Source organism: Amphiprion ocellaris, chromosome 17 (assembly GCF_022539595.1).
Source record: "Amphiprion ocellaris isolate individual 3 ecotype Okinawa chromosome 17, ASM2253959v1, whole genome shotgun sequence".
NCBI classification, from domain to species: Eukaryota; Metazoa; Chordata; class Actinopteri; family Pomacentridae; genus Amphiprion; species Amphiprion ocellaris.
The window spans coordinates 230,441-250,656 of NC_072782.1; the positions used below are offsets into that span (position 1 = coordinate 230,441).

General features: G+C 42.3%; 1 protein-coding gene across 12 annotated transcripts in view; it reads left to right on the plus strand.

Annotated features, from left to right (window-relative positions):
• Positions 1-20,216, plus strand: part of LOC111573549 (protein unc-13 homolog B-like) — an 81,660-nt gene that overhangs the window by 34,217 nt on the left and 27,227 nt on the right. For 9 of the 12 annotated variants that reach the window (XM_055019142.1, XM_055019138.1, XM_055019135.1 and 6 more), the window contains 3 exons: positions 1,062-10,961; positions 12,237-12,530; positions 12,634-12,724. In XM_055019142.1, the coding sequence (XP_054875117.1) occupies positions 1,062-10,961; positions 12,237-12,530; positions 12,634-12,724 (10,285 nt within the window). Of the gene's footprint in view, positions 1-1,061; positions 10,962-12,236; positions 12,531-12,633; positions 12,725-15,960; positions 19,186-20,216 lie in introns of those variants that run through there. The other 3 variants (XM_055019144.1, XM_055019145.1, XM_055019143.1) reach the window with 2 other exon arrangements.

Sequence of the window (20,216 nt, forward strand, 5' to 3'; positions counted from 1 at the left end):
TTTATCTGACCACGGATTCTTATTTTAGAAGCTCTGTTGCTCAGATATCAGGTCTCATTACAGTGGTGTCCTCTAGATGGCCAAATATGAGAATATGGGTTTCATTATTATTATTATAATTATTATTGTTATTGTTAGTAGTATTGTTATTGTATTATTATTATTATTATTATTATTATTATTATTATTATTATTATTATTATTATTATTATTATTATTATTATTATTATTGTTGTTGTTGTTGTTATTGTTGTTGTTATTGTTATTATTTACATTTAATAATTATAGGGAGCAGCGCGCTACAAAAATAGCACATTTCTATTATTACTATTATGACTACGACTACATCACATTTGCTCCATAAGAACTTATTCTCGTGCACGTGTCCTAGAATTCATGCACACCAGTGAGACTGCCTGCGTGGACTGATAGGGAGCTAATCCGGATAATTCTACATCAGAAAAAAATGGGATTATGGCCAGGGAAAGCTCATTGTTCATGTTTGTCTTTGTCTTGTTGGTTAAATTCCTGGTAGTTTAAACCAAATCAAACACCTCTGGAGGGATCTGACCAGCGACAGACACTCTCCTTTCTCTGATGATTAAAAACTCCTTCACCATATGGTGGTGATTTAGTGTTTCTCTTGAACACTAAGCTCAGCGTAGAAGTGCTGATAAGCGTGACTGTTGCTGTGAGGATTTACAACGATCTAAATTCATCCCACACCAACCATTTGACTAACATGTTTGAGGTGTGTTTTAGGTTTTTTCTGTCTTTAGAGCAGCTTAGCTCTGTTCATCTGTCTGCAAATCTTAAAGATCATCATAAACTGCTTCATTTTTACTGATAATCTCTGTTAAAAATGGTGTAATGCTTTGACAGTGAACTGAAACACTAATTATTTCTTTACATTTGCATGAAACTATGCATGTCTTAATTTCTCCATTTTTAAATGTTTAACTTCTTTTATTGTTTGCACTTTTTCTTTTTATTTGCCTTTTTTCTCTGTCCCTATATCCATTCCCATCCCTTATTTAAATCTATTCTTTAACCTGAATAAGATCTTTAAATCAGAAAGGAAGAGTCAGAATTATACCTGTCGATTCTGGCATGGGGGTCGAAGATTGGGAAAACAAATACAAACGGCCGAACAGGCCTCAGCTGAGCGACTTCTTAGACGATGAGGAGGACAGCGTTATCTTTCGTATGGGAAGACCCTACCCTGAGCCATCGCACCCACCTATTCATCAAGACACCAAACCCAGTGGCTTCCTGCCTCTCCCCTACCCTGAAGGCTACGACACCATCGATCGACGGAGGAAGAAAAAGATCACGGACCCAGCAGCTTTTCTCAGCTCAGAGGCAGACAAGTACAGAGAAGAGACTTTTCCCTCCGACCTCGCCGTCCTCCGTGAGAAGAGAGGAGAGCTGTTTATGCGGCAGGTAGCAGAAATGCAGGAGGAGGAGGAATGCATGATGTCCTGCCTCAGGCCCTACAGGAATGGACTTCTCTACAAGACAAGGATGTGGGCAAAAAATGAGCTGGACAACACTTTGGAGAACTACGTGGCATACAAAAAAGAGCAAGATGCCAGAATGAGGGCACGCTTTGATTTGGAATTCGACAGTTGCCAGGATCCACACTATCCCCAGGCAGCAGAGGAGAATATGGATGGCATGGGCTTTATGGGTGAGGACGTTCACTCTGAAAACACAAGGCATTACAAAGACCGGTATTCCTTCTCTTATGAGGGCCATGGAGAAAGTTCTCAGGGCCTTCGAGAGAAAAAGTGTGGAAAATCTAAAAGTGGAGCATGGGTTTCAGAGGCAATGCTCTCTCCAGTAGAAGAACCCAGTGATGAATATGTAGATCCGATGGATGAGCTTCAATGCCTCGTTGAAACAGTTTCTGAATACCTCGCTGAAAAAGAGGAGGAAATTAGCAAGTACGGTTCCCTTCCTAAGTCCAGCAAGTCTAGACTATCTTCTCAGGGCAGCATTAGAACCAATTCTTTTGGAGAGGAACAAAATAGTTCATCAAAGGATCCTAGAGGAGAATCCCAATCACATCCCCCTTCTGATCAGGGTATTTCAGGAGTCAAAAATGCCATGAGCTCACTGTTAAATTCTTTCACTGACAAAGTTGGAGGCCCTAAACCACCTGCCCCATCTCCCCAAGCACCATCTACACAACCCTCACAATCAGGACTCACAAAACTGTTCTCCTTTATTCCAAAGTCAAACACCACAGCTCCAGTAGCTGTTGTATCTCCTGTGGAAACTTCTCCTGAAAAATCATTCAGTTCTTTGCCTTCTCAGCCACCACATGATGCTAAAATACAAAGTCGTTATCGAGAAATGAAAACTCCCTCAAGGAGTCAGACTCAAACCAGTACAAAAGAACACGGACCTGAGTTTGGAAGCAAACCTGAAAGTGCTCCAGGAAGCTCAGTTTTGGGAAAATTGAATCCTTTAAAGCTTTTTTCTGGAGACAGTGGGAGCCCAGCGGAAAACAAACCGGCATCAGAGTCCACATATTCTCAAGAACATACACAATGGAATGGCAAATGTGCTCACCAAGATAAACAGCCAATGACAACAGAAGGATTTAGAAAATCAGAAAAATTAAGAAGTTCATCACAAGAGAAATATATGGGACAGAATCAGGCTGAAAATTTCTATGAGAGACAAAAGCCACCAATTTATAAACAAGAAAATGTGCCTTTTGCAGCGCCAGAAAAGTCAACTGGACAAACACAATCTGCCAACACTGGATTCTTCAGCCCTTTTAGGAAGTCATTAAGTTCATTGATCACTCCTTCTGTTCCTGTTCCACCTCAGGGACCTCCTCCTGTGGCAGTTTATCCAGTATTTAGAACCACAGAGGAGCCCCAACCTCAGAAACCAGCAGAAGACCCGTCACTGAGCAGTAAAATTAAACTACCATTGGCCTCCTCTGAAAATGTCTCCGCTCAGCAGCGTCCCAAAGCAGAAGGAGGAATGCTGTCTGGTTTTCTGAAGTTTGCTTGTAGTGAAGACGTTAGTGCCTCCACAGAAACGCAGAATCCTCAGCAAGCATCATCGTCAGCCTCCACCACCTTCACTCAGAATCCTGCCGTGCCCCAAGAAAACTCTGAGAAACGATGGTTCTCCAGCATCTTTACCCCTGCCTCTGGTCCGTCTGGTTCAAACCAGAATATAATCAGTAATCAGCAGTTGCAGGGCTCACATGTCCAACATCCAGCAAATCAAAGACCAACAACAGCTTCTCATGGAACGCAGCACCAAGCTCCCAATCAGCCTGAATCCCAGAGTTTTCTGACAGGTATTTTCAAAGGGAGCTCAGCTAATGACATCTCTAATCAGCCCAAACCAGGAGGACTGCTATCTGGACTTCTTAAATTTGGCTCTACCAGTGACCTGTCAGGCAGTTCTCCACAGCAGGCTCCTCATAACAATCAGCCACCCAGGAGCAATAATCAGTCACAGTTTCCTCATCACTCTCCCCAACAACAAAGTTCTCCAGCTCCACAGGAAGGCCTTCTCTCAGGGATATTGAAATTTTCATCAACAGAAAACATACAACAAAATGTCCAACCTCCGGAGGCTGAAAGGCAGAGGACCATCCCTGGAAATTCTTCACGTCAGCAGCAGACTAATAATGAAACACAGCCTCAGCAAAAAGGGCTGCTGTCTGGTTTGCTTAAATTTGGATCCTCTGAGAGTACTTCAAGCAGTCAAGTCCACCCACAAAGCAGCGTTCAGTTTAATCAACCAGGTTTTAACCACCAGAATACCCAAGATCCCAATCGAGGCCCACAGCTCAGGGACAGATCCTTGAGTCGGCAAGTAGTCCAGCAGGACATGAGTAAACCAGGCTTTTCTCGACAACAAACAGTTCCACTTCGGCAGCCACCATCTCAACAAGGCGGCCTTTTATCTGGTCTTTTTAAATTTTCCTCAGCAGACAGCATAAACGCGCAAAATCAACCACCAACAACTCAGTATCATGGAATTACCCCAAGTAAATCCAGCCATGTTCAAACAACGCCAAAGAATATCCCAGTTTCCAGCCAAAACCAACCACAAAATAGCTCAACACAGAAATCAACTCAAGCTAGTGGTCTTTTCGGACTGTTCAAATCCTCCTCAGAAAGTGTGGCTCACCAACAGCAGCCTGACAACATCCAAGAGATTCAACAGCAGATCAAAGTGCTGTGTAGCCAGCCGGATCATCCACAGACGGAGACGTCAGGTCAATCTGGGGTACTCTCTGGGTTGTTTAACAAATTAACAAAACCGCCTGAAAACATTGAAACCACCCCTCAAACATCAGCAGGACAATCACCACAGCAGGGGGCTGGTGTTTCTACAGTCCCAATGAAAACCCCACTACAAAAACAATCACATGCTAATATAACACAACAATCATCACTAGAACATGTGGAGAGAGAGAAGAGGACTCCACAGACTGCCCAGCAAGGGTTTCTGTCTGGATTGTTTAGCAAAAATGTAGCTGAGGAATCTTGCAGTAAACAAGTAGACATGCAGAGTCAAATTCCAGAACAGCAGATGCCCTCATCTAAAGACTTCCATCCAGACATGTTGAAAAGTTCCACCTCAGACTTTGGAAGGGAAAGCCTGCAGAGAGTTGTGCCAGGACACAGCAGACATGCTTTAATCAGTGCTCCTGTTTCTATTGATACTGAGACTTTAGACCTACGAACATCGGTTACTTTGGGAAGATCTTTACAGAGTCAGGCAACATATTCCTCCATTAGCACCGGGAACTTATCTCAGTTATACTACTCCGGTTCACTTCCATCTGCTCACCCAATGGCTTATAGTACAGGAAATATTCACTCCCTTCTGCAAAGCCACTCAACGTCTTCAGTGGTGAACATGCACCCATATAGTGGTGGAAGCACTCCTTCTCTCTATGAAGCTACAGGTCAAAGCCTGTACAAAGGCCGGTCATCTCCGTTTCAGATAAGTCCCTCTTATGATGAAAACCAGTGGATTCGTGAAAGTGCTCTATGGCAGCAGTTCCAGAACGAGTCCCTGAATTATCAGCTCCAGGGAGAAGATCAGAGATATGGACAGAGCTGTGAAGGGTCATCATTATCACCTTCTGTTCTTCACTGCAGCTCCCCAAATATCAATCAGCCAATTAACACCACACCCTGGCAAGGTGTTTGCCACCAGGAGCAACTCGAACCATATCAGGTTGAAGAACACAGGAATCCTGATCCGTATCCCAAGAGGAAATTATGGAACAGTTCTGAAGACTTGGGAAACGTAGCGTATTCACCCAATGAGGAAGGCGTGCTGAACTTGACTTCTAAACCAAGTAATGCAAAGTTTGGAAAATGGCATTCTTTTAATGATGGTAGCACTTACAGCTTGAATGGCGTTTCATATCATGAAGGCTATTATGAGGAGACTGCACCAAGCTTATCTTATTCAGCTAACTGGCAGTATGGAACAAATACTGCAGAACAACAACAGTTTTATACTGGAGGCATGGTGCATCAAAGTCAGTTTTATTTGAACAGACCAGTAGAGTCAAACTATCCTCCAAGTACTGAGATGGATGACTTCATGTACCTGGAAGACACTGAATGGTATCAGCAGTGGCTCATGCTTCTAGAGCAGGGAATGTGGTGGCCAGCAGAAGATGGTGACTGTGGCTATTTTGTTTACACAGATCATGAGTACATCTATGCTTTGCTTACAGATGCCACTGGTGAATACGTTTATGCCTGTGCCCCTGAAGGCGAATCCTGGGGAGGTACGCAGAAATTTGATGGTTTGCCGAGTGCTTTGCTGCACAATGAAATGGTTTTAGTCTGTGGCTTTAAAATTCCACTTTACAATGAGGATGAGCTTCTTTGGCTTCCTGGTCAAGATCACAATGATTCTCAACTTCTTAATGCCCCGCTCGATTTGTCTGCTGCCTACAGAAAAGGAAATCAGATTATGAATTTAAATCTTGAGCAGTTCTCTCAAATGTTTGAAAACTCATTTCTGTCACAAGGGCAACAAGAAATGGATTTCACATCTTACAGATTAAACAAAGTCAGGATGGATCCTAGACAGCCTAGTTACGCCTATGACGATATCATTGACCTTTCATGTCGTAAGAAAGATCACATTGGTCCTTATTGGAACATCCATGAAATGAAGACGTTTCTTGCCCAGAAGGTTGCTGTTTCCTTGAATTCTTTTCCTACTGCAAATTCAAATCAGCAGCTAATTTCCAATTGTTACCAACCTGCTCAACGGCGTCGTTCTTCTACCACCGTTACAGTAAAACATGTAGATGATGTATCAGAGGATGAATGGAGGAAAAGAGTGTCTCCAGGAGAAGAGCAACTTAATCGTCAAGTGAAAAAGATTTCTTCCCTCATTTCCTCATTTGTTGGCAAAACATCACAAGTGGACTTAACCAAAACTAGCACATCCTCCTCAGAGCAAGCCTCTCAGTCTAAGAACATTCTTTCATCCGGTTTCCAAAGTCTGAAATCCAAGATTATCAAAGAAGAATCTTCTGCTGTTGTGACCCAGCCAGAAATTGTTAAGCAACAAATCCAGAGGCCAGCCGCTGCACAGGGAAGAATTTTGCCCACAATACCAACAACAGCTCCAGTAACTCAAACCTCAACAGAATCACATACAGCTTTACAGAAACCTAGACTGTCACGTCAAAGTACCATGGTCCAACAAGCTGCCCCACCAGCGCAGTCCAGTGTGCCCTACGTGTCCAAAGAATCTGTTAGTAAACCTGCACCACCTGGACACCTCACAGCTAAACCAGTGGATATACCTGTGGAGAAACTACCTGAACAACCAGGCTTCATGAACTTTCTAAAATCTGCAGTAGGATTGGAGGAAACCAAACCAGATCCCCAGAATACCTCTCAGACATCTCCCAATCAACAGAGTAAAACTGGCAGCACTGCTTCCTTGCCAGGCAGCACCACTGCTAATAAAGAGGCTGCAGGAGTGTCAAATCTCTTTGGATCAATCAGCAGCCTGTTCAGTGCCGAGCCCTCTCCACCACAAAAACAGCAAATGATATCTAGTGTTACAGAGGGCTCGCTGACATCAGCATCTGGATCTCGGAGCATACAGAGACAAGAAACTATGGACAAAAGTGGCACTCCTCAGTCTGCTCAGAGCCAACCCTCAAACAAAAGTACAAACCAAGTGCCTTCTACCAATCTGTCCACAGCCCCTGTAGCTAACCAGTCAACATCTATGCCACCTGCAGGACAGCCAAAGCAAGAAGCATCAAGTAAACCATCTGGTGGATTGTTTGGATTTTCATTTGGAGAAATGCTTGCAGGATCAGCAGCACCGACCCAGTCCGAACCCACACCTCAAACATCTGCATCAGCCACAGCTCCTCAAGAAGAATCACTTGGTAAAAGTATACTTTCAATGTTTTCTGGGCCAAGTCCTCAGCAGGCTGTACCTAAAACAGGACCCTTACCTCAAACAAATCCCCCAAATGCGGCTCCTCAACCCCCTCAGCAAGAAACACTTGGTAAAAGTTTATTGTCAATGTTTGGAGGATCAAGTCCTGCTCCACCTCCAAGTCAAACTAAGCCCACCGCTGAGGCTCCTCAACAGAGAACAATTCCTCCAAAAGACCCTCCAGCTACAGGAATCCTTTCAATGTTTGGTGGTCCTAGCACCCAACAGTTTCAAGCCCAAACAGGATCTTTTCTTGGGGGAATTCTGCCTGGACAATCAAATTCATCTGAAAGCCCCATGAAGGGACTGTTTTCAGTATTTACTGATCCTAGTCCTCCACAGCCTCAGCCACCAACAATGCAATCCCAACAAAGAGGTGCTCAGTCACAGACTCCACTACAAAGGGGACCTCAAACACCATCTAAGCCACCAGAACAGCATCAGCCACAAGAACCAACAGCTGCTTCTGTTCTTGGGGGTCTTTTTGGTAGCTTGTCTGCTACTAACGAAAGTCCAAGAAAATCTTTGTTTTCCATGTTCGGTGGCCCCAGTGCTCCTCAAACACCAAGTGCAGGTGGAAATACAAATATGTCTTCTACACCTGGGACTGCAGCACCTAATGCACCTGGCAGCAGTATACGTTCCATTTCAACTGATGTGCCATCGCCACAACAAACTCCCAGTCCATCTTCTGCTGTTGTTAGTGCTTCAAAAGAGCCACAGACCACTCATTTGCAAGAAAGTTCCTCTGAAATGTCGTCTGTTTCCAGTAGTCGTGTTCCAGAGGCAGCAACTACCAATGAAAAATCAAGTGAACCCTCAGAGAACAAAACTAATAGTAACGCCGGTAAAGTACAAACTAGCCTATCCACTGATACTATGGTAGAGACTACAACTACTTCACAAGAGGCTTGCACAATTGAAGGCACTGATATGGCATCCAAGGTACCAAATTCAGAAAGCACCGTTATGAATAAGGAAGCAAGCACAGAAAGTGCACCCCAGGATTCTGCTCCTCTTAAAGAGCCACCAGCTTCCGGTTTGTTATCTATGATCACTGGATCAGGAGCTCCATCTGCAGCTGGATTACTTTCAGACAGTCCAGGTAAAAGTTTGCTTTCTTTGTTTTCTGCACCCAGCACAGAGCCTACTACTAACCAGACAGGTCCTTCACCTACAGGGTCTGTACCTGAACCTTCAGCCCCCAAGGAACCTCCAGGGAAAAGTTTGTTTTCTGTGTTTGGAGGTTCTGTCCCTCAGCCCACTTCACAACCTGGAAGTTCACTTTTAGGGTCAGTGTTTGGAGGGTCTTCACCTCAAACACCAGCTTCTCAAACAGGAGGATCATTACTTGGTGGTTTATTTGGAGGGTCTGCTCCTCAGACTGCTCCTCAAGTTGGCCCCACTAAGCCTGGAGGATCTGCTCCTCAAACCTCAGGACCTCAGGCAGGACCATCGCTGCTCGGAGGCTTATTTAGTGGAGCTGCTCCCCAGGCAGCTGGATCTCAGACTGCAGGGTCTATTTTGGGTGGACTTTTCGGAGGATCAGCAGCCTCATCTACAGTGCCTCAGAGTAGTGGGTCCTTTGGTGGATTGTTTGGTGGAACTGCCCCTCAAACTTCCACAAACCAAAATAATAGCTCTATATTAGGAGGAATTTTGGGGGGATCATCTTCTCAAACAGCTACTGCGCAGACTGGTTCATCTCTTCTCGGTGGCATTTTACCTGGAGCTTCTTCTACAAATGAGATGCCTGGTAAAAGTTTGTTTTCAATGCTTGGAGGATCTGCTTCAGCTGCAACATCAACATCTAATGATGACAAGAAAACAACAGTCACAACTCTTACCGACACCACATCAGGTGTAACTGTTCTACCAAAACCCACTGATGACTCTAAACCTGCTCCAGCTGTTGCTCAAATGGAGGTAAATGATGCTGCTTCCAAAAGCAAAGAGGTGGTGGAAACACCAAAGCAACCTGATGGTTCAGTTCGGTGTCCTGAGACAAGCTTGTCCAAAACTGACAGCAGTGTTCCTGAAGAGGTTTGTCATCAGGATAATGACAAATCAACTGCTTTAACCGATAATATCCAGTGTAAACAATCAGAAATATCTGCATCAGCACAACAACCTGCAAAACCAGAGCTGAGTGGTCAGCTGAGCCAAGAAACAACCACCACCACCACAACACAACCACCTAAAGTAGAGGAGGAAGCTCCACCCACTCCGTCTGTAAGTCCTGCAGTCCAAGCAGAGCAGAAACCTCCAGAGACAAACAAATCTGCGAGTGATGCAGCAGCAGATGCAGTTACAGGTTTTGTGTCTTCACTTTTCAAACCATCAACTGCTCCCACTGAAGGTTCTCAGCAGAAGAACTCACTGTTTGGACTTGGTGGACCAGCACCCCAAGCTGCTCCCAGTCAGCCTGGAGCATCACTACTGGGTGATATTTTTGGAGGGTCCAGTGCACAGACAGCATCTCCTCAGGCAGCAGGATCATTACTAGGAGGTTTATTTAAAGGGCCTGCTCCTCAGTCTGGTCCTCAAACCTCGACCCCCACACCTGGAGGGTCAATATTAGGTGGGATGTTTGGAGGAGGATCCGCTTCCAAGCCTGCAGGTCCTCAGGGTGCTGGATCTTTACTGGGTGGGGTGTTTGGAGGAGCTGGGGCCACACCACAACCTGGTGGTTCTCTGCTTGAAGGAATGTTTGGAGGAGCCACTGCAGGATCACAGGCTGGATCATCATTGCTTGGGGGCATCGGCGGGTCTTTATTTAGGAGTATGGGACAACCACCTAAGCCATCTGATTCAGTGCCAGCTCAGCCCAGACCAGCACCAGGTACTCCACAGTCACAGATTAAGAATGAGAAACTGTCACAGAAAGTACCTCCATCAGGCTGTGCGACAAATAAAACCAACCAACCAGCTTCACGAGACAACCAACAAGGGAAATCTGGTAGCCAAACAAGTAGCTCTGCCACGACATCTGAGGGAGCTTCTTCAAAACCTGCTGCTGACACCGAAAAGGAGAAGTCAGGTGTTGGAGAGATGATACATGAAAAGCCCATGGTCATTAAAGGAGACTCTGAGAGTAAAGAAAATGACAAATCAGTCCTACCTGATACCAAAGCATTCCCAGCTGATCCTGTTTTCAACAATGCTGAGCATCAAGAAGGGAAACAGTCAGAGCCATCCAAGCTAGTTATAACAGCTCAACCCCAAACTAACAAGTCAACAAGTGATCAAACACATACTTTTCAAAACCTTGCAACATCTGAAGCTCAAAAAACTGAAGCGGTAGGTTCCACAGATGATGTAGCAAACCCCCAGATTTGCATCTCCACTCCTGAAGTAGATCCTTCAGCATCCCTGACCCCAAAGGACCAGGAGAGGCTTGTAGAAACACACCCCTCTGCAGGTCCTACCTCTGGAGTGCAGCTGGACAACCAGTCCAAGAAGGATCTATTGAATGCAAAAAGGCTAGTAAAAGCATAATAAATGGCTTCCCCCCTAACCATTTATGATGCATTGACAGTTTGGAAGAAATGCATTTCCTGTCCAGCCCTGCAGTCCATTCTCACTAGTTTATGTCTGTGTGTGGTTGTGTGTTGTATGTTGTGTGTAGAAACTCTGTCATTTCATGAGTCATGTCAAAACAGAATTCCAAAACAAAATATACATGTTTAATTAAACAATAAACTAATTCACAGGTGAATGCTCTTAGTCATTCATTAGATTATTAAAGAGAGATCATTGTTCCACACCTTAATCACACGATGTTCTAATTATTGTCTTTATAGATCTGCACTTATAAATCAGCAGGAGTAATAAATTAACATCTCAACTGCTGTTTTTAATCAATTCATTTACATCTGAGACAGATTTAAAGGACCAAATATTAGCATCCCTGTCTGCAACATCATGGATAATACAAATTTTGTTTAAGCATGGAATTCTGATTTGATTTGTGCATTATTTTACGTGTTAAATGTTATTTTCCAGTTATGTGTATATCTGCATTATTTAAATCGTTGACATTCAACCTCCAAATAAATACAACTGATCTGTATTCTGCTTCTAAACTGGTTTAAAATGACTATTTTATAAAAGGTAAAAACACAGATCAGCTCTGCATATTTTATGGTTCTTATCCAACCCTGTGTCTCTGTGCAGTGAATACCTGCTTTCTGCCCTGTAAAGGAGATCATTGACAATAAAATATGCAGATGTCTGTAATTGTGTGTAAAAAATCTACCATTTTTACTAAAAACTAGTAGTTAGAGGATTTTATACCTCACACCATAACATAGAGCCTAGTTGTCTTTTGATCTAAAACTTCAATTCTATGAAGAACAACGTATGTAGTTTATAATGCACATGTATTGTTTCCACATTTTCATTATTTTCAATCCCGCAGCAGCCTGCTTACAAGGTTGGGTATCTTTTATATGGCGGAATGCCAATTAATCCTAAAAGAGTAGCTGGTAAACATAGATTTTTATTACTGAGTATATGCAAATAATTCTTAGTATATGGGTGGGATTTATTACAACCCAAAAGCATTCGTCGTTTGGATTTTTTCTGCAGTCTTAAAATGTATTGAAACTATTTCTAAATTTAAGAAGATTTATTTAACAATCCCCACTATTCTGTTTTTATTAGTGGAAAAATATGAACTACAAAAATTCTTAGAATGAGTTTCTCAGCCATTTCTGTTTGTTAATTTGCTCCTCGTTCCTTTCTCACCACCACAGTCCAGTGGACAGTAGTCACTTCGGCTCATCAGGAAACCTGAGCCAGACCAGCTCCCAGGTTAGTGAGATCGGCCACGAGAGCACCGGAGGCTCAGAGCTGGAGGAATCCTTCCACTCCTACCATAGTACCAGCTGCCACCCCTCCACCACCACCCAGCCTCGCTCCAGTAGACACCTTCCCACCAACGGATACTCCACTGTTACAGAGCAGGAGAGGCTCAGACCGCCATCTGAAGCAGGAAAGGGCTTGAAAAGTGACGTTCCAGCAGTGAGAGGATCTTCCAAACCCCCAAGGTATCCACTTCCTTAGAGTTTAACCAGCTTTAGTATGTGCTGTGATTGAACTGAGCTTGTCTTCATCAGTTTCTGTTGCTTTATTCTTGAACCATGTCACCAGGTTCCATTATGACGGGCCACCATTACCCTTTAACCCAGCCAGAGTTCGCTGGTTGAAGGCCATCAATAAAGTCAGAGTTCAGCTCCGGGAGGTAGGCCGCCTTTATACCTGACTTTTCTTCTTGTTTTACCATCCATCTACCTGCAGTTCTGGTTGAGTTTGACCTCTCTGAATGTTTAAAACATTCTGGTGTTGGATTATAGGTGGAAAAACAATTCCTCTTGAGATTCAGTTTGTCTACTAAACCAGTGCCCTGTGCTTGTAGGAGTTTAGTGGCTCACCAAAGGCACTCTGTAAAACATTTCCAAGCTCAGTGCATAATGATGTTTTAATTGTAAATAACTGGTCATAAACTGGCTCCTCTGTCCAGCAGTGAAGTATGGCCAGTTCTTTTAGTAATATTCCATTTGTGATTCGTTGCAGATACTCATTCTCTGTCTGGTCTTCTTCTCTGTCTCAACCCTCAGTGGTTAATTTTCTCTCTTCACGTGGAGCTGTAATTATGAGGCTAAAGCATACTGTCCCTCTGTTGACTTTGGTCCATCACTCATCGCTTCAGGGACCCATAATTTGCATTAATGGACGGTCCTCTCGTCCCTCTCATGTTCTGCTACTAATGAGGTCTGCAGTTTGACTACAGCGTTTGACTCATTTGTCACTTTATGTCTTGTACTTTAAAGTTGTCTCTGCCTTTCATCAGAATGAATGGATGAGAAATACGGATCATCAGAACTGTTTATTCCAGTTCACATTTGTGTGTACTGTTTATTTTTTATAGGTGATGATCTGTATCATTTGGAGCTCCTTTTTTCTTCTAAAAATAGTCATTGTGGCAGGTTTGTATGGCACTATGTTGAGTGACGGCATTGAATGGTCATTACTGCATCATGTTTGACTTGTTTACAGAAGCTCTTATTGTTCCAGTCTCCATGACCATTCTGGATCATTTAAAATAATAATTTTCTACCTTGTGCATACAGATCTTGTGTTTGCATTTAACGTCCAATCTGTCTGATTGGACTTTAGAGAGTATTCATAATGAGATCATCAGAATCTCTCAGCCCTAACTGGGGTTCATCCCTTGATGAAGCCTTCAGCAGTAAAGGAGATCGCTCCATTATAATGATTGGCCTGCAGATGAACATGAACTGTAAGTGGCTGTTTAAAGACATGAGTGTAGATGGAAGATGAAAGCTGTCTAAGTGCTATTTATTACAGGGAAACACGAGGGACTCAAGCGTATATACAGAATAGCCTGAATAAATTCGAATGGGTTGTTAATCCGTCAAGTTGTGTCTCAGTGAGCAGATAATAAAAGCTTGAGTTGATTTTTTTATGTTCTCATGCTTGTTTACATTCAAAGAACAGAGAGAAATGAGATGTTTGGAACTTTCCTCCAAAGCTTTGGCAGCACTTTCATACAGGAGAATCTAGAGCCTTTGACATTTATCCGCTGTCAGCCTTGAATAGAAATTCCTGTTTCCTTTACGTTTCCATTCACAAGATGCATTTAAATCACTGAGGAAAACTAGTGGGGCAGAATTTCATCTCTTTTGCAGACAACTAATGTTAAGAACTCAAAGGAAAAAAGCAGAATACGCAGACAGATGTGGAAACAGAGAAAAAGAGTGAGTGAGACTGAAAGCTGGCAGTGTTTCAGCCTCAGATTAGCTTTTAGAGAGAGAGCAGCGAGTAGGAGGGATAGAAACTGAACCAAGGCTGAACTGCTGTGAGATCAAGGTTTACTTGTGTCCTGCTGGTCGCTGCTAGTAGAAATCAGTGATTCAGTGCTTTTACCACTTAAAGGAAGATCTGCTGCTCTAATTGGCTCAGAGGAAGCTTGAACTCTTTAATTAAATGTGCCTCGTGATAAAATACAGGGAGCTGCTGAGCTATACTCCATGTGGATTTAATCTGTCCTGCAGGATGATATCTACAGGTTGTTGTTTTTTCCTGTAAGGTAAGGCTTATATTTAATATATTTCTTAGTAAAGGCTTTGATTACAGGTTCCACTGCATGAAACTTGTAGTAAAACATGGATTTAGTTTGACTAATTAACAAACAGAGGAAAGGTCTCAGTACTTTCAGGTTGTTTCCAGTTGATGAAAATTTTAACCACAAATGTCATTTTTTAATGAAAAACAACTTAAAAACTTCCAAATTAAAATGTCAGGACAGAAGAAAAGCTGGAGATTGGTGCAGGTTTTTACTGTGACTGTCCTGGAAAACCAGAACCCAAAACCTTTTTTATTTCCATCCTGAGCAGTGAATGATTAAACCTCTGACTGTCTCAGGGCTGCTGTTAACAGAAGTGTAGTAAAAGCCTTTATTTAACATTAACTGGTCTGAATACTGTTTAATACGTCAAGCATGTTTAAGCCAGATGTCCTTGTTATTGTTTATTTAATCAGAATAATAGAATATTTATGCGTGATAGTTCATTTTGGATCGGCTGGTTCCATTCAGATTATTTTAGTAGTGATGGAAACGCTCTCTCCTGATTGGTCTGATTATAGTTTTCTGCCCACCAACCCGTTATCAGGCGGACACATACCTCCAGAGCTCCAGTACTTACTGGAGAGCTCTGGTTCAGCCGTGGGTTAATGTAGGTAGTAATTATATCTTCTGGAATAGTTACTGAAGCTCAGGCTCTTAGAACATTATCTCTGGAAATAAAGGCATAAAATAATTCTAATAAACAGCCCAGCAAAACACTGAAGATCTGCATACATCATACTCCAGTGTGAGGATATTCTTATTCTGATGTTCTGAATCTGTTTTTTCTCAGCTAACAGTGAATTTATATCCAAGAACGTTTTCAGGAGCGTCGACAAATCTGTAGTCAGATATTTAGAGATAAAGACAGAAAAGTCAAGTCAAAGCTTGGAATCATCAAGAAATTCCAAAAAAATTTTCCATTTTCTGGTTCTCATAAGTCCTTTTTTGTCCAGTTTATAATCTTCCATTCAAAGCTGTGTCTTCAACAGAAGTCTTTCTTGGAACCATTAAAGTGAAGCTCAGTGGATAAAGACGTTTTCACTGAGCTGTCAGGTTCATCCTGTGATGGTGGGAGCTTAGAGACATGTTTGGGACACCACCAGTAGGTTCTAGAATAGAATATTCTAATATAAATATATATAATAATATACAGATTTGTGACGTAGTGTGTCCACTCAAGACAGCAGCTAACAGCTAACAGCCGTGCAGCTGGTGTGAAGGAATGACATGGCCTCAGACCAGAGAATTGATCTGTCATCTAATTACCATGCTGTCTTTCCAAAGCTCCCTAATTATAGAGATTTAAGCAGCTGCAGGTGTTCATTCTGCTTGAGGAGGTCAGTCAGAGCAGCTCTATCTGTTCTACTTCTGGTGTCCATCAAACAGACGTGTAGGATGAATTAAAGCAGATATTTCCACATTTTTAAACATCATCGCCACTGAAAATCAAGTTTTTCTTACCTTGCCTACCTATCCATATGGTGTATTTTATGTTAGAAAACATAAGAATCATGATTGGACTTTTTTAACCTGGTTGATGCAGTATAGTGATGACAGGCTCAAAAATACGGCTTCATCCATATATAATCTGAGGAATCAGTCCTACCAACCTGCAGGACGGAACTTTCTAACATGTATGTATGTATTTACATCAGTTTTACAGTCACAGGTGAGCTGGTGTGCTCGAGCTGGTATAGAAGGAAGCAGGAGGTTCATAGAACTGTGAAGGAGAGGAGAGTGTTGAGTTACATCTAAGACATTCTGGGGAGGAATCTGTTTTTTTTGGGTTTAAATGATGAACTAATGCATAAAGTTCATGCACATTTTTTCACTTCATTGAAGCAAAACTACCTGGAAATCAGTGTCAGAAGTTAGAATTCCTTTTTCCTTTTCTGCCTGATCTGCCAGTCATAAAAATACATTTTAATAATTTCACAATTTAAGAATTGCAAAAAAAAAATGCATTTCTTTGAGTGTCTTTAATTAAAATGAGAAATATACGCTGATAAGTGAGCACATGCCTTTTTCTTCTTGGGATCTGAAACATTAGAAAATTAAATTTCATTAATAACTCTTTTTAAAAAGCATACTTTTATGTGGAAGATAAGTCCGCATTCCTGTACTTCTGGTGGTTATTTTGTGGCAGATCCATAACAGAAGTTCTAACGGCATGGTTCTTCTCTGCTTTTTCAACAAATTGACTCATAATCCAGTTTTCTCCTCTCAGCCACGATGCAGGTTTTCACTCATATGCAGTTTAAGACACTGGATTATGCTTAGAGCATTCTAAGGAGGAGTTTCAGAGGCAGCGGTTGTCCATGTGTGGGAACAGCTGATCACGAAGGCCACTTCTCAGGTATGTTCCCCAGAGGAGTGAAAAACATCAGTGGACAGGATGATTCCCACCAATCAGAGACGAGATCTGCAAAAGAAGACTTCACAGAGTCCCAATGTTGGGAAAAGTCTGAGGAAAACGCTGCAGAAGTGCCTCCAGGGACCAGAAGATGATCTTCTTCATGACGTGTCTCCAGACATCAAACCTGACCTCGACCCTTCAGGGGAAAACCGAAGCTCTGAGTGCCTTGATGGTAGTAGAGCTGTGGAGGACGCTGTGTCTCGGATCATTGAAAAGATCAGAAACAATGAAGAGGAGAAGAAAATAGAAGATGAGGAAACCGAGTGTGGCTCTAGTAACCTGGTAGAACACATCCTGAAAGAGCTGAAAGGCATCAACAAGATCCAGGAGGAGATTTCTGACCTGAGGGAGTATCTAACGTCTGTCCGAGGCTCGGTGGATGAGGTGTCTTGTTGTGTGGATGCAGTTCTTAGTGAAATAGGAGAGCTGTACTCTGGAGCTGCAGCTCCTCATCCTAGTCCTGCTCCTCGATCACCACACATCAGGAGAGGAAGCCTGGATAGACAGAACGCCGTCACATCCCTCCATGAGACGGACCTCAGTCCACTGTTCAACCGCAAAGAGTGTGAAAAAGATCTAAGATGGGTGTTATCTCACAGATCAGCCAAACAATGGCCAGTTAATCAAGAAACTCTAAGACCAGTCCATCAAATCGACCGAGAGAACTCAGAGCAGAGTTCAAACATGCAAAGCCATCCAAAACCCGTTCTCTCCTACCTGGAGCTTCATGGTGGCCACAACTACCAGAGCAGCAGCTCGCTGTCCTCCTGTCTGAGCTCCAACTGTCCAGAAGCTGGCTTTCTGTTTGCCGACACCAACTATGAACGGTGGCTTTCAGCTGATATGCTGCACAGTGGAAGTGGAGAAGGAGTCTGGAGTGAGGAGGACATCTCCTCCTGTGCAAACAGTGGAGAAGAGCTGGAGAACTACCAAGGTGTTTGGAACAGGTGTACCACCGAGGAGACACAGAGCAGCACCCCGGGCCATTCTTCTCACAACAGTTCTGAGCACCTCTCACTGCTCTTTGGACGACATTACAATTCTCCTTCCAGTTCTTCCAGTGTGGTGGACTGGAGGCCTCTCAGGCTCCAGACAGAGGAGGAGAACCTGGAGTGCGACTGTGCTGCAAACTGCCCTTTTTCCCATAGTTCTGGTTACCACACCATGGATGCCTGTCCACAGGAGCTAGGCAGTGGTCCTTCCAGGAGCCTGAGCTGCTCCACGGTGCTGCTAACCGACGGTGATGATGGTCTCCTGGAGCCACATTCACTGTGTGATGATTGTCCATCTTCTGGGGACACTCTGGACCTGGGGTCTGCTGAGAGTTTGGACAGAGAGTGGACAGATCACAGTGTTACCAGGGAGGATGTAGGAGAATCTTTGTCCTCTGACGTAGACTGTGAGAGCACATCCAAGACCCCCAGTGTGGGTTTTGATGTGACTACTTTTAGTAAGGCTGTTCTCACTTTTAAGTCAGCTTTGAAAGGAGCTTTGAAGAAGTTGGAAGGATCCAACCCTGAAGGAGATGATAGTGGGACGGAGGCATCTCCATCCCCAGTCAGACAGTCCAGTGAACATAAGGAGGAACAAAGCAGTACAGATTATACAGAAGAAGTCAGTCTGACGGAAAATCACACTGAATTTGCGACTCCAAAGGAAGAACGTGAGACTTCGGTCTACGTGGATTGTGGTGAGACGAATGAGAATCTGTCAGGATCTCTTCAGGAATCTCCCCATGAAACCGGTCTGTCTCCTTCCACTGCAGATGACCACTGCTCTGCAGAGATATCACAGGGAAAAGAAGACTATCCAACAGATGGAGAGCTGTCCATCCTTCACTTAACATCAGATCACCATCCAGCACAGCAAGACGAAGCTCCAGAAGGTCCCATGTTCTCCACAGATGAGGGGCGCTTAAGTCCAATTAGGGAAAACAATATTCCTGATGAAGTAAATCCAGCAAAGCCAACCGATGCTAGTCACAAAGAACGTATAGCTAACTTCCAGCGCATTCTGAAGGAGAAGAGGCTAACCCGTCACAGACTGTCCAGATCTACCCAGGGCTCTCAGAGGTCCCAGGGCTCCCAGGGGTCCCACGGCTCCCAGGGCTCCCAGTCTCAGGACGAGTTCATCCCAGGTATTTAAGGACCTTCTCTTGAATTGTAAACACTTTGCGAGCCCAGTAATGAAAGCAAAAACAACTCTTGAAGTCTGTAAAGATCTAATTTAATGCACTATATATTATATATCATTAATAGATCTAATTTAGTGTACTAGATATCATTAATAGATCTAATTTAGTGTCGTATATATCATATATCATTAATAGATCTAATTTAGTGTACTATATATTATATATCATTAATAGATCTAATTTAGTGTACTACATATCATATATCACTAATAGATCTACTTTAGTGTACTATATATCATAAATCATTAATAGATCTAATTTAGTGTCGTATATATTATATATCATTAGTAGATGTAATTTAGTGTACTATATATCATATATCATTAATAGATGTAATTTAGTGTACTATATATTATATATCATTAATAGATCTAATTTAGTGTACTATATATCATATATGATTAGTAGATCTAATTTAGTGTACTACATATATATCATTAATAGATCTAATTTAGTGTATATATCATTAGTAGATCTAATTTAGTGTAATATATATTATATATCATTAGTAGATCTAATTTAGTGTACTACATATCATATATCATTAACAGATGTAATTTAGTGTATATATCATTGGTAGATGTAATTTAGTGTAGTATATATCATATATCATTAGTAGATCGAATTTAATGTAGTATATATCATATATCAATAGTAGATCTAATTTAGTGTAGTATATATCATATATCGTTAATAGATCTAATTTAGTGTCGTATATATCATATATCAATAGTAGATCTAATTTAGTGTACTACACATCACATATCATTAGTAGATCTAATTTAGGGTAGTATATATATCACATATCATTAGTCGATCTAATTTAGTGTACTACATATCATATATCACTAATAGATCTAATTTAGTGTACTACATATCATATATCACTAATAGATCTAATTTAGTGTACTATATATCATAAATCATTAATAGATCTAATTTATTGTCGTATATATCATATATCATTAGTAGAT